This window comes from Seriola aureovittata, chromosome 12 (assembly GCF_021018895.1).
Source record: "Seriola aureovittata isolate HTS-2021-v1 ecotype China chromosome 12, ASM2101889v1, whole genome shotgun sequence".
NCBI classification, from domain to species: Eukaryota; Metazoa; Chordata; class Actinopteri; order Carangiformes; family Carangidae; genus Seriola; species Seriola aureovittata.
The window spans coordinates 20,242,701-20,256,260 of record NC_079375.1 but is presented as its reverse complement, the minus strand read 5'-3'; the positions used below and the strand labels follow the sequence as shown (position 1 = coordinate 20,256,260).

Sequence of the window (13,560 nt, the reverse complement as noted above, 5' to 3'; positions counted from 1 at the left end):
TAAAATTATATGTTGTTTGCTGATCCGTATAAAAAGTGTAAAAACAAGTGGTTTAATGCTGAGTTAAGTGCTGGGCTATTTCTTAGTTGAGTGCAGTCAATTATGAGCTGGTTGTTAATTATTGTACGGAGTAAAAGATGAGCCGGAGCTTTAAAAGGACTCTTATGTGGACTGTGTCATTTTGGGAGAGAGCCAGGCTAGCAATTTCCCACAGTTTCCAGTCTATATGCTAAGCTAAGATAACAGGTTTCTGTCTGTAGCTTCCATAGCTAATGGACATACGTAATTGAGTGTGATGTCAATCTACTCTTCTAACTCTTAGCAAGAAAGCAAATCAGTGTATTTCCCAAAAATGTTGAACTGTCTGGTTAAAGAGGATGTTTGCCTCAGTTTGGCTGTTTGCTCATATTTACTTTGTAGCTCTTCTCAAGTCTCCAGGACATTATGTTCCCACTTAAATGATCTGCTTAAGAGGGTAGTAACTTCATGAACTGTGATCCCAGTGCTATTACTAAATTAGGCTCTGATTAATGTCTGGACATTTAAGGGGTTCATGATTTTTACAATATTCAATCAAGTCAAATCCTACTAATGGATAATAATTAAAGAAATTATAAACAAAACAGACAAAAACATGGTGGGAAGTGATGTTTCAGGAAGTAAAGTAATTTTATTGTAAGATTTACTCACTCAACAATTTGCATCTTTCAAGTCAATTCCTCAGAAAGATTGTGGGAAAGGGGTTGGACAATCGGCTCATTCCCCCGGGAAGGTTGATCTCTCACTTACAGTGAGTTTCCTGAAACTTCAGCAGCAGATAAGATCTGAAATAGATTTATATTATATATATATTTATATATATTTGTCAGATGTGTTTTCTTTGATTGCTTTAATGAGTTTCGTTTTAGTTATATCTTTCTGTCTACCTTTTCCAGCCCACACTGGCTTGAAGTGAGGGAAAACTCCCTAGACAAGCCTAAACATACAGGCCGCCACCCCACCTACTCCAGCAGTCATACCTGTGGTCAATTTAAAGTGTCCTGCCTGTCTGATTTTATACAGGAAAACCGAACAAACACAGGAACCATAGAAACACCACTGAGAAAACTGTATCTCCTGTAGCTCCCCAAAAACTTTCCCGGAAGTTTAAACTAATAGAAAACGTATGTTCCTGTTCCCCACTGGGGTGAGTCATCATTATCTGCTGTATATGACTCGACTCCCCGCTGGCCTCCTATGGCATCATGAAATGTAATCATGCTCAGCAGATGTTGAAATGATATAATATAATAATATATTCTCATATCTCAGGCTTGTGTTTTAATATCACCTATCATCAGGTTGTTAAGTGTTTATGCTGCCCGACGAGAGGCTGTTTTCAACAAGTGGCCATGAAGGAGTTTATTTGCAGCGGCCTATATTTTTTCATTTTGCAAACCAAATGAAATGAAAATCAGCTCAAGCTCTTGTAGAATAATTAAGTATTTTAGAGTGAACGTTGGGATGGCACCACTCAGCTGTGCTGGGTTTGTTCCCTTGGTAACCTGGTAGCCATGACTGCGGCTCTTTGTTTTTACACCACTCTACCGAGTTCAAGCACCGTTGGCGACAATATTAATCACCACTCACACAGCAAATATGTTTTAATACGAGCACTCTGACTCATTTCTGCCACTGAAGTAGAGCCAGATCCTCCGATTAAAAGAGCTCCGCCTGTTCTGTGCCACATTATGTTCCCACCTTCCTGACACATAATGCTGTCTGCTTACACTGATCTGTACTTTAGAAACACTTGTGTAAAAAAAAAAAAGAGAAAGGAAAAGAGCAGGTTTTGCCTCTCCCATGACAACTCATCCAGGTGTGGGACCTGTCTGTGTATGTGTAAAGTATAAACTCCATGATCTTGAATGTTTAGAAAACAGTGTATTGAAATAAAACATGATCCTCTTGTTTTATATAATCATGCAGATTCGTTGTGCAAACACATTATGGCTATTTCTAGAATACCTTTTTTAAACCTGAACATGAAGATTATACCCCCATCTCCAGACCAATTAAAAAAGAAAAAAGAAAAGACATTACAGTAAGATTGAACTGTCTGTTGCAGAAATTGGTTTGGAAATTGGTCAGTACTTTTTGCCATTGTGTGTGTTGAGATCTTGTTTTAGATTAGAGTCTTGTTTTGTCTCTGGGTTTGTGAAAGGAAGCTTCATTCAAAAGGGAGAAGCAGCTCTACAGCTCTCTGCATCTGTATTTTCTTTTATATTTTTAGAGAGTACGTTTTGGCCTTTATTTTGATAGTGGATAGTGATGACAGGAAATGAAAGGAGAGAGAAAGGGAGGGAGGGATAACATGCAACAAGGGTCCCTCGCTGACTCTATTCAGGGACCTTGTGATATTTATCTGTAGCTTTGTGGAAAGGGAAAGACAGATTTATACTTAAAGTTACAGCGTTATAGCAGCAGAAAATTGTAATACGTGAAAATTTAAAATATAGATGGCTATGTTCCTTATCTTCCTGACACATTTTTATCACCAGTTTTCATTATAACATCACACTGAGCTACTGCGATGAAAATCACTTTCTCTTCTGATCATGTCAGCTGTGTCCCAGGTTATTTTCGCAATGTTACTGTAAGTGGTTGTCAAAAACCCCAGAGTGGATTTTCCACGTTATAGTTTGTTTTGGCAGACCGCTTCTTCTTTTTCTGCCAGAAGAAACCCCAGTTGTTAAAAATAAGCCAATAAAGTTGAGCTCCAATCCTTTAGATTTCCATGATGTTAATTTACCTTTTTTCCTGCAATTTTTTTTGTCTTTTATTTACTGTAAGTCGACACTTGAAATCACTGGAGAAAAACCAGTGTTGTCAAGGTTTTTATAGTGTGATTAATGGAACACATTTAGTAGAGTTTAGAGTTGCAGCGTATCCCCCTCAGATTCCCTGCATGAGTTTTTCCAGATGGAAGTATTAACCTTTCTTTGTGTTTATGGTTTAATAATGTCTTGGGCAACAGTTTCTATACCTTCCATGTTTGCCAAAAGTGTTTAGATGGATCCAAAACCATTAAGATAACATGATCTGAAATTTGAATTGAACCAGGATCTACTAGTATTACCTACTTATTGTTTATTGTAACAACTTAAAGGCATCTCCTAAACCAGTGCCTGCTTCACTGAATGCCAATACAGTAATGAAGACTTTAATAATCATTTTTTACCTAGTTTGTCCATATAAACAATAAAATCAAGTGAATAAACAGGAAACTGAGGAGGCTGCTGTATAAACAGATAATGAATGACAATACAGTAACACAGTTACAAATGTCTTCATAGGATAAATTATAATTGTTGACAAATACTGTGTATTAATAAACACTTAAAAATATATTTATATCTGTTTACAACTACATTATAGTCTGTTATAAATCATTTACTTCACTTTACCTAAAGTCAAGTGTTACCTGAAACATTAATGATGCTTACAAATTATTGCTTCATTAGTTGTAATCCAGTAATCTAATATATAATATGGGCCATTTTTGCATGATCAGTACTTTTTACTTTTGTAAATGGTAGTATAATTACATTTAAGTTATAGATATTGGGTACATATGGTATTTGAGGAATGAAGATAAAGATATTTAATACACAGATGGTGCAAAATCTCATATTGTGTCTCATATAGTGTCTCATATAGTGTCTCATATAGTGTCATTATAGCTGAAGACAGAAATGAAAAATGGCAAGAATGCACAGGAAATGAGCCTTAAGTCCAGTCACACCCGGACTGGTTTTCAGTTTAATGTGATTCACCTCTAATTTACTTATTTCAAAGTCCAGCTCTTTTCTCCACCCGTGTGTGTGGAGTTACACACATCACACAAAAATGCTCAGGTTTGCATCACAATAGACTATAATTTTCCTCCCTGTTTTCAATTATAGTGGGAACAATACAGGCAGAGGTCACTACGGTCACTACGGTAACGTTGAAAAATTCTTAAATTTTGTGTTTTTTTGTTTATTTTTGGGTTGATCCAAGTAGTTATTGCCTGTTTCCTTAGAGACATAAAAATCATTAAATTTTTTCCTATTGTATTTGTTTTTCTCTATCTCTGTTGCTATGCGTTATTTGTGTTTAAAAATATTTCTCAACTTTACTCTTCTGATAACACAATATCAAGTTACATAAAGGGAAATACAACTTGTGTTCACTCACAAGCAGCGGCGCCTGATCAAGTCTCTACATGCTGCTTCTGCTTCTGCTTTTTGTTTTTGTTTTACTTCCAAAGTAGGATTTTGCAATTATATCTCAACTTAGAAATGAATCATGAACATCTGCCCAAACAGAATGCTGCACACAAATAACGATATGTGGAACATCAGCTGATACAGCAGCAGAGTAAGTGACAATTAGAAGTCCATCTGTTCCCTGTGGATGAGTTTCAGTTTGCTGAGCCAAAAAAAAAAAAAGACCATACATCAGGGTTTCTTCACTTACTCTCAGCTACTGTACGTCCAGGTGAAGAAGAGGCCTCATTACACATCACTTGTGGGTGACAGGAAGAGGAGTGGAGGTATAGCCTTGTGTCATTTTCCATGAGTGTGAGAGTGGTGTTAATGACTTCGCCCTCACCTCTTTAGGGGCTGAGTATTTGAGCAGGAGTTGGCCGTTGCGGTAGCAGAGCGTGGGAAGGGGAGAGCGGTGAGGAGAGAGGCGAGGAGGCGGCAATGATGGACGGCATGAGAATGGAGGGAAGGGGCTGATTAACAGAAGGGAGGGGAGGCTGCTGTGACTCACAGGCTGCGAGTGGCTGCTAAGGTAGTAAACAGACCTTCCTGTGGAGGTGCTCAGTAGGTGGCCACTGTCTCCAAGGCAACCGGCCCTCACACTCAGATGCTTCCTAGAAAAATTAACTTGTTTTTTCGGACGCACACACTCACTGTATTTCAAAGCTTTGCACTTCTGCCCTGTGAGCTTCCTATTTCCAACATCTAATGTTAATCTATGATTTGTTTGTTTCCTTAGGGAAGAGCCAGGCTAGCTGTTTCCCTCAGGTTCCAGTGTTTGTGCTAAGTTAAGCTAAACTAACTGGCTTTTGGTTGTAGCTACATCCATTAGCTAGCGTACAGATACGAGATTGCTCTTCTCATCTAGGTCAACATGTAAGTGAACAAGCTTATATCCCAAAATATAGAATGACTCCTTTAATCTTTACATCTTTAAGTCAGAAGCTAAATTGCTAAATTAAGCTAAGTGGGTGCAGGCTCCAGCTACATATTTAGCGATGTGAGAGTTAGATTGGTCTTCTCATCTAACAGCAGTAGTTTCTTGAAAATATCGAATTATTGCTTTAACTTATACGCTGACCTGCCTAACCTAATCTTAATATCTAAAATTGTATTTATATTGAGTTTCATTGTTCATTTTTAACAGAATTCAGCAGATGGAGTTTGACCATTTGCCATGGAACTGTACATTCTTTATAGTTAGATAAGAGGATTGATACTATCTTTACACTAAATATAATTAGATAGAGCCAAGACTTAGCTTAGCATTAAGACTGGAAACGAGGCAAACAGCAGGCTCTGTCTGAGGGTAAAAATATCCACCTACCAGTTCACTATTTAACACATTCTACCTTGTTTGACTGAACCAGTCTTTATACTAATAAGCATATTTCCCAATATGTCAAACTATGCCTTTAAGGAATTATTTTCCATGTTCGCTTAAGAAAGAGTATACATTTATTTAAATTTCAACAATTTAATGGAAGCCTATGTATCTATATATTTGTTTATTTTTCAATTCAGTTACTAGGCGGTTCAGATACACTAATGTCCTCTCGGAACATTTTTAGTATTAAACCCTGTCTGACTTGTATTTCCTGTTTGTGACTGTACATGGGCGACTAGATTCCCCACTGGTGATTAATAAAGTAATTATTCATTATAAAAGTTGTCTCTTTATCTACATGAAAGACCTACTGTAATCTTGGGGAAGTGAAAACCGCCAAAAATTACCTCAACTTTTACCTCTCACCATGGGTCAAAAACAGATTCTCGTGGGCGCATTCATAAAAATAGTAGAACTGACATACTTTCACACACATTCACACACACACACAGACTCGCCTCATATCTTCCATTCACTGTCAGCCCAGAGAAAAAGAGTCATCCAGTCTTCGCCACCTACTTGTGAAGTGGAACCACTGAGGCCACAGATTATTTAGCAACTGTAACAGTGTACATGAGCAAGTCTTCTTCTCCCTTCCTCCTACATTTTTCATGCCTTCAGTAACCACATCCACCTACAAGTGAATTTTCCATGGAACAAAACACTAATCTTTTGTCTCAGAAAATTGGCAATGTTTTATTCAATGCACTTAGATTCACATAGGCAACAATAATATATATATATATATATATATATATATATATATATATATATAAAAAACATCAGTTTTCACCAACCAACATTCACATAGAAAAAATTAACTTTTTAATAAATAAATAAAGAATAAATAAACGTTAATGCTACGGAGAAGACTCAGCATCTCTCACAGTGGTAGTTTTGTTGTGTGAAACATTTTTCTTCTCTGCATTTTACACTTCATGCCACTGCGGCTGCTGTTCATGCAGCCCTGTATATACAGTACATGTGTCTCTTCCCGAGGCAGACATCGCCTGCAGCTCAGTCTGTGTCAGTCTCTTTTCACAGCCACAGCGTCCTTTAGCTTCCAGCTCGGACTCTGATCAGTGTGGGGACCTCCGCTCTCCAAAATAACATCCACATGAAAACGGCGTGAAACTCCTTGGGCTGAGGTATTTGTTCCTTCTGAACCTTTTCCAGTCTCCGCTGGGCGTCATTAAGCTTATGTCCCTTTGAGGAGTGAAGTCATCACGCCTGCTGCTCGCAAGGAAAGTTTTTAAAAAGAAAAGTCTATTCGCCTGCCTTGGTCTTTCTGCTGAGCTCCAGGTATGTGGAGGATTTGAGGAAGCGAGGGTAGCAGTCCTTCTCCATCAAGGTGTAGATTTTGGCTTGGGCCAGGTCGAAACAGGACTGGCTGGGATGCTTCATGTTCTCCTTTGTGATAGCCTTGGTCACATGGTCTAGATTTACCTTTAGAGGAAGACAGGAGGTAGAGAGTTGATGATTAGCACTTCACAGCAAGATAAGTGTGACAGAGCATCCTAATGTGTCCACTTTTAATTATTTGATATTTACCTCTCGTGGTGCATCAGTTCCGATAAACTCGTCGTAAATTTTCTTTGCCTTAGCGGCCAGTTTTGAGGGTTTAGTTGTGCGGTAGTCTTCACAAGCCAAGTAGAAGACGATGTTCTCCTCACTGAACTCTGAGACGAGGAATGCTCTGAACAGGCACAGTCCATCTGGAGACAGGAGGAAGAGAGTAGGTTAACATCTGGTAGTCATCTGAAAACATCTGGAATGATTGAAAACCTAAATGTGATGTGGAGGATTGTACTTACTTTGGCTGGACAGCAGTTTCTCAAACGACTCCTTCCATTTCAGAGGCTCGTTGACGTTAAACCTGCAGCAACAGAAAAACCTCATCAGAAAAAGATCCAGGAATCGCTGTTGTCCACTGAAATTTCATAGACAGGCTTAAATAGAGAATTTGAATGTTTCCTTACCTTTTCTTTGAATGCCCGATGATGCATTGATCTGACTTCTGTAGTAAACTTCCAAACAAAGCTTTCAGCTCCTTTGCCCTGCAAAGATACAGAAGGAGAAAATGTTACAAAAAGACTAAACGTTCAAAATTCAGCAAGTGCAAGAATAATTACTTTCCCTCCTAAACAGTAAAATATCTTGTGGATCTCACCTTTCCAGGCAGGTGATGGGCAGTGATTCGAGTCCTCTGCACATGGTGAAATGTGAATATTTCCAAAGGTTTTGAAAGTGTTTGTAAAGTATGTTACAGAGCTGTCTGCCTTGTTGTCAGCTCTCAGCTGGTCTGCCGTCTGTGTGGCAGAGGGCCTTTTTTATAGGGTAGTACACACTGTGACATCACGCCCCTCAGCCAATGAGATAAGACGTGTGGGAGGATGAGGAGACTCCTCGACACTGATTTTCCTCCAGACTACTTCCTGACTGCTGAAAAACATATGTGACAGTTCCACAGTGACTAAATTGCTTCACACATCTTAAATGTCTTTGTGATCAGCCTGTGTGTGTGTGTGTGTGTGTGTGTGTGTGTGTGTGTGTGTGTGTGTGTGTGTGTGTGTGTTCTTGTATCTGAGTACTTACAAGGACAGAAAATCCCCTGAAGTGAGGACATCTTGTCACTCTCTGCCTTTTAACAGAAGCTGAGTTTAGTCTCACAACTCGGGTCAACGAGCCCTCGTACGAAAATAACTAAACAGGTTGTTTGTATGTGATTTCCAAAATGACCCAAACGAGTGATTAAGCAGATGTGGAATATGATCGGGTCCTTCACGTACGGAGAACTATCTCAACCAATGAAGTAACGAGTCATTTTTCTGTTTCTCTGAAAAAAATTAAATGAATAAAAAAATTAGATCCATGGTTTTCATTGAACAGCAACATTGTGTTAAGTAAGAATACAGTGGTAGTATCAGCAAAATATACTTCAAGTATAAAAATATAAATACTTATAGTGGAGAGTAGCCAGTTATTGTTATTATTGATATTGGATCACTATTATTGATACGTTAACATGTAACTTTTTATACTTTACACTTACTTTTTGTAAGCTGATTATATATTGTTTAAGGAAATTTTAAATCCCCATATTAACTAGTTACTATAGCAGTTAGAATATAATGTATGTATTTATATATAATGAACTACAAAATACAATTTTTACAACTGGAAGAAAGAAGTAGCAGAAAATGAAAATACTCAAATACAAGAAAAATTCCCTTAAAAATTAAACTGAAAATATACGAGTTCATCAAACTTCACAAACCATAGTAATGATAAAGGGTGAACTTTCCCTCAAACAAAACTAACAGAGAGGTCAGAAGAACGTCAGTCAAGCGCAGAGTTTACGCGCCCACACAGTCCCATGAAGGAGTCTGATTATCATTTTTTAATGGAGGCATGAAAAACTACTGACAGGAGGCACAGCAGATTAGCCTCTGTTCATTATTTGAGTCCATAGTTTATGTGTTTTACAAATACTTACATGAGCACAACACTTAGTGAGTCAAAACATGTGGTGATTTTACATGACAGATTTCTATTTATGCTCCTCACACTTGTTTGCAGTGGGTGGAAAAACGTAGTGTCACATATTTCCATGCATCAGTAAGAATCTAAGTCTGGTGACAGTTGTGTAGTTGTTTCCTCATGCTGTCATTAAGCCACACAGTCCTATAAATGAGTATTAATAGCTTTAGAGATAATACAATAACTTACTAACTGTTTTTTTAGTTTAACTGCAATTGCACTGCTTTATAGTGAATACTTTTTACTGGTGTACAGAATTATACCAGTATGCTTTTTTTAAGGGTGCATCAGAGGACATTAAAACAGAGAACAGAAAATTCAAGGCTCAGAATTAAAAATGAAAATAGAACAAAATGAAGCACAGCAGGAAATGATTAACCAATACAAAGAATAAAAAAAGCAAGAACTATTCATTAGATTTCCTCAATCAGCTCACACATTATAAAGACTAACTTTTATTTCCAATTATCCTGTGGGCTCACAACTCCCATATTTACTTAATTCATTATCTTCAGTATGTTATTCAGTGGAAGGAATGAGGGCCTCAGTTATGGTCGATTTAATGAAGGTCCTCACAAGTACTCTAACCAAAATGTGTGTGATATGTGTCATAAGGAAGCACTTACACAATGTGTGGGGATGGTCACTCTGTCTTAATCTGACAAGGCATGACTGTGGCCATAAATAGCCCCAGGGTGGAGAAAACTAGTGTTTATCGAATCGGGAAAAAAATCCAAATTTAGACTGGACAGCGAGCCAGCTAACAGTAAACTCTGCTAATAGGTTATTTTTCAGAGAGTTCACAGGAACAAGCACAGGAAAGGAACAATCAGGCAGCCGGATGGAAAGGTAGCAGCCTCATTGAGAGTGTCTGAGCGAGTTTCCTCCGGCTGCGGCCGCCGAACAATACTTTCCCTCTAACTAGCTGCTTTGTCCCACACACTGTTCTGGGTGTCAACGGCAGGTCACTTTGGGCTAAAATAATGAGCTGCCCAGTCTCTTCAAACATACTCTCATAGGCCTAACATGGAAGGAGTGTGTGTGTGTGTGTGTGTGTGTGTGTGTGTGTGTGTGTGTGTGTGTGTGTGTGTGTGTGTGTGTGTGTGTGTGTGTGTGTGCGGATTCTGTAGTAGGCTAATTCAGCATTTTTGGCACTGCGAGGAAGTGGCATTAATTTGGCTTCAAGTAGAAAAGTGCAAATGGATTCCCTCTATCTGTAATGTGTGCTGATTTAAAGCAATAAAAGCAGTGGATACAACCTGAATAACGCTGTCATTAAAATAGGAAAAGCAGCCACATTTAAAGTTAGACTCTAAAAAAAATGTATAATTAAATTAGTTGTTTGTCAATTAAACTAGAGTTAAAGTATATTACATTTTACATACATTTTTTTTTTTTTTTTTAAACACAGTTCTGGCTTCAAAATTTCACATAGCACACAGAATGATAGCATCTGTCCAGAATCTGGTCAACACGCTGTGTTTACCGGAGTATCAGAAACATTGCTTATGATCATCTCTGAATTAAAATCAGTGTTGCAATTCAAACTAAACTCTGTATGAAATAATGCTGTCAAGCGCTGGCTTAGTCTTACCAAAGCAGATCGGCAGCGGCCGTTTCCTCAAGACAATACAAACTGCTTTAAGAGAAATTGTGCAGTTTAGGCAGAAGTCAGAAGATACGAATGATGTTTAAGAACTTTCTTTATTGAATATACTGAATACTATAAATCTACTGTAGATAATGTGGCCTCGAGTCTGACTTTATATTACAGTAAATCCTTCATTCATACGAGCCAAAAATGATCGTTGCAGTGCGTCAGTTCAAAGGAGCTATTTGTAAGTTTTGCTACTGCTACATAAAGTAGCTAACGTTAGCATTAACAGCTGTTTACTCACCAGTGATGTTAGCACGCTAACCAGCTAGCCCTGTCCCGACTCATAACTTTCTCATAGCGACTCACTGTAGCCTCCAATCTGCCCTGACGACGTAGCGCTGCTCAGAGGGCGTATTGTAACCTCTTGTTTTTATAAAGACAACGATGGCCAAAGCTCTTGTCAGGCTACAGTCGCCACCTGCTCCCCGGCAAGAAACCGCGTTTGGCAGGAGAGAAAACATACAAATGACCCCAAAAAGAATAATATTCTTATTTTTCTTTTTGTGCAGTTTTGTAAAAGAATAGCTGAAGCTGAATGGAATTAGGAATATATTTGCCAAAAGCATTTGTTTCTTATGTTTTTACGTCTTTCTTCCGTTTGGTAGATGGAAAGTTCAGGTGCAGACCTATTGGATCTGATTAGATGATGCAATCCTGCACAACTGTATCAAGAAAAAGATTTTCCTGACAAAAAAATTTGACTTGTGGTAGGACTGTGTTTAGGTTATGTCAGAGCTTTAGTGACGACAAATGAAATTTCAAGGGAAAACAATGACAGTAAGTTTATTTTGAAAATATTTTAGTGTCACCTTTTTTTCTTTTCATGTGTTTTATACGTCTTTTGAAATGTTTTAACAATTGTTTTAAAATAGTTCTCTTGTTGTCTTACTCCATAATATTCACGTATACAAATGATTGCTGCTGACATACTTTTTCTAAAGCCTTACCCACTAACCCTGAGCCCTACAGACTCTATTAGCTTTTGTGTTGCTGCTTTTATACCGACACATCTCCTGCCTGTGTGTGGTTCTCCTTCAGTGACACATATAATGGTATAATTGACGTTATATCACCAGTCCGTGTTATCTAACAGCAGAATAGGATCCTGATGCGTACTCATGTCCTTCATGTGTCCAATGACATAGATACGCAGACAGACCGATCGTACATCTTGTATGTGTGTTGTCATTATTCTTAGGCTCATAGAAGATGGTACAAAGAAGTAATTGCAGCCCAAAATGTGATAACACTGTTCAATGTTATTAACATTTAGGTCATAAACATTCGCCCAAAAACTGGGTCATATAAACAACATGAAGCTGACATTTCATTGTGTGGTCCCGTCTTGTTCCTCACCTTTCTTCTCTTACAGTCAGCAGCTTTGGCCCACACATGTCTATCTTTTCCCCATGAAGAAAAGTGCACAATAGAATATGATTTTGCACATTTTTCAAGTCCTTTTCTGTCTGACAAACAGAATAATGCAGGACGTTTTGGTCAAGTTCAGATTAGGAAAATAGTGTCTCAGTAAGACAGACTGTAATTTAGCGGCAAACTAAAATAACACTTTCTTTATGTTTTCAAATGTATTCATAAATTTAATACATTTTGTATTCCGTTATCAGTTAAACACACAGTATACTTCACTTAAAGCCTTTAGCATTAGTAGTGAAGAGGTGGATACTCCACAAACTATTTAAGTGGCCACAATGAAAATGTTTATATTAACAATGGATAACAAGAACGGTACGACTGGTTTCCACCAGAAAAGCTCTAGAAAAAAAAAAACATCCATAAACTACCTGCCCAGCACCAAATGGTACACAAACAAAGACAGCAAGTAGTTAGAAAGAGAAGACGTGTTCATAGTCAAGTATTTGCTTGAAAGTCAGCCACATCATCTTTAATATGTTAATAACATCAAGTTTCTCTTTTAGTTAAAACCCTAAGACTTCAGTCCTGGTTGAGTTGTTGGCTCACATGGTGACATCTGTAAATCTGGTGAAAGAAAATGTAAACAGCTATTGCTGAAAAAAAATATAGATAGTTTCAAAAGTGGGATTATAACCTTTACAGTTTATCATGCTTCCCCCGAGTGTTTTATGTGTGTGAGTATTTTGTTCCAATGTTTTTTTTTACTTGAATTGTTGCAGATCCTCGGTACACTTTATATTTAGTGTACTGAAAGAGACAGAAGCTGTTCAGCAGAGATGCAGTTTGAAGCTTTGGCACAAAGAAATATGTTTAAGCCCTTTCCTCTTTACTGAACTTTGAAAGCTTGTAGTTGATGTTTTCCTGCACAGAGCGGACAGATGTATTTAATCTACTGGATCCAGCCAAAACGTGTCATATTTATCTTGATTCACTCAGATTAAAAATGACAAAACAAAGATATTCAGTGAAGACTGATCTTTTTTTCCCCCTCAAAGTCCCTACTGCATACTTAATTCATGTTGATAAATGTCTCATGGTTCTTGTTAATTTTAACATCAAAACACTGTTGTAATAGTCGCTATCTTGATTCACTGGGGACTGACTCCGCTTCCTGCCCCTGTGATGATTTTCGTCCAAAGTCCTGGCTACGGTTTCTGGAAGGGTTTTTGCATGCGGGAAGTACAGAGCAGCGTGGAATTCCCAGATAGTCCATCCATTTCCCAGATGATGTGACCCCAGCCTGTGTCTGGAAG

General features: G+C 38.0%; 1 protein-coding gene and 1 long non-coding RNA gene across 2 annotated transcripts in view; one reads left to right on the top strand and one right to left on the bottom strand.

The window, feature by feature from the left end:
• LOC130179030 (uncharacterized) overlaps nucleotides 1-13,560 on the top strand; it is a 72,573-nt gene that overhangs the window by 17,538 nt on the left and 41,475 nt on the right. The window lies entirely within an intron of this gene.
• rgs5b (regulator of G protein signaling 5b) lies at nucleotides 6,384-7,927 on the bottom strand. The gene is made up of 5 exons (XM_056391737.1): nucleotides 7,847-7,927; nucleotides 7,656-7,733; nucleotides 7,491-7,552; nucleotides 7,228-7,391; nucleotides 6,384-7,122 (listed from the first exon to the last, which is right to left on the bottom strand). The coding sequence occupies exons 1-5, from the start codon at nucleotides 7,888-7,890 to the stop codon at nucleotides 6,943-6,945; spliced, it is 528 nt and encodes a 175-aa protein (XP_056247712.1). The 5' UTR covers nucleotides 7,891-7,927; the 3' UTR covers nucleotides 6,384-6,942.

What these genes read in the sequence shown, in the direction of transcription:
- rgs5b (XM_056391737.1), bottom strand. Translation starts at nt 7,890, where the DNA reads ATGTGCAGAGGACTCGAATCACTGCCCATCACCTGCCTGGAAAG. An exon ending in CCCATCACCTGCCTGGAAAG is followed by an intron (nt 7,734 to 7,846) that starts GTGAGATCCACA and finishes GTATCTTTGCAG; the next exon opens with GGCAAAGGAGCTGAAAGCTT. An exon ending in GAAACTGCTGTCCAGCCAAA is followed by an intron (nt 7,392 to 7,490) that starts GTAAGTACAATC and finishes TCCTGTCTCCAG; the next exon opens with ATGGACTGTGCCTGTTCAGA.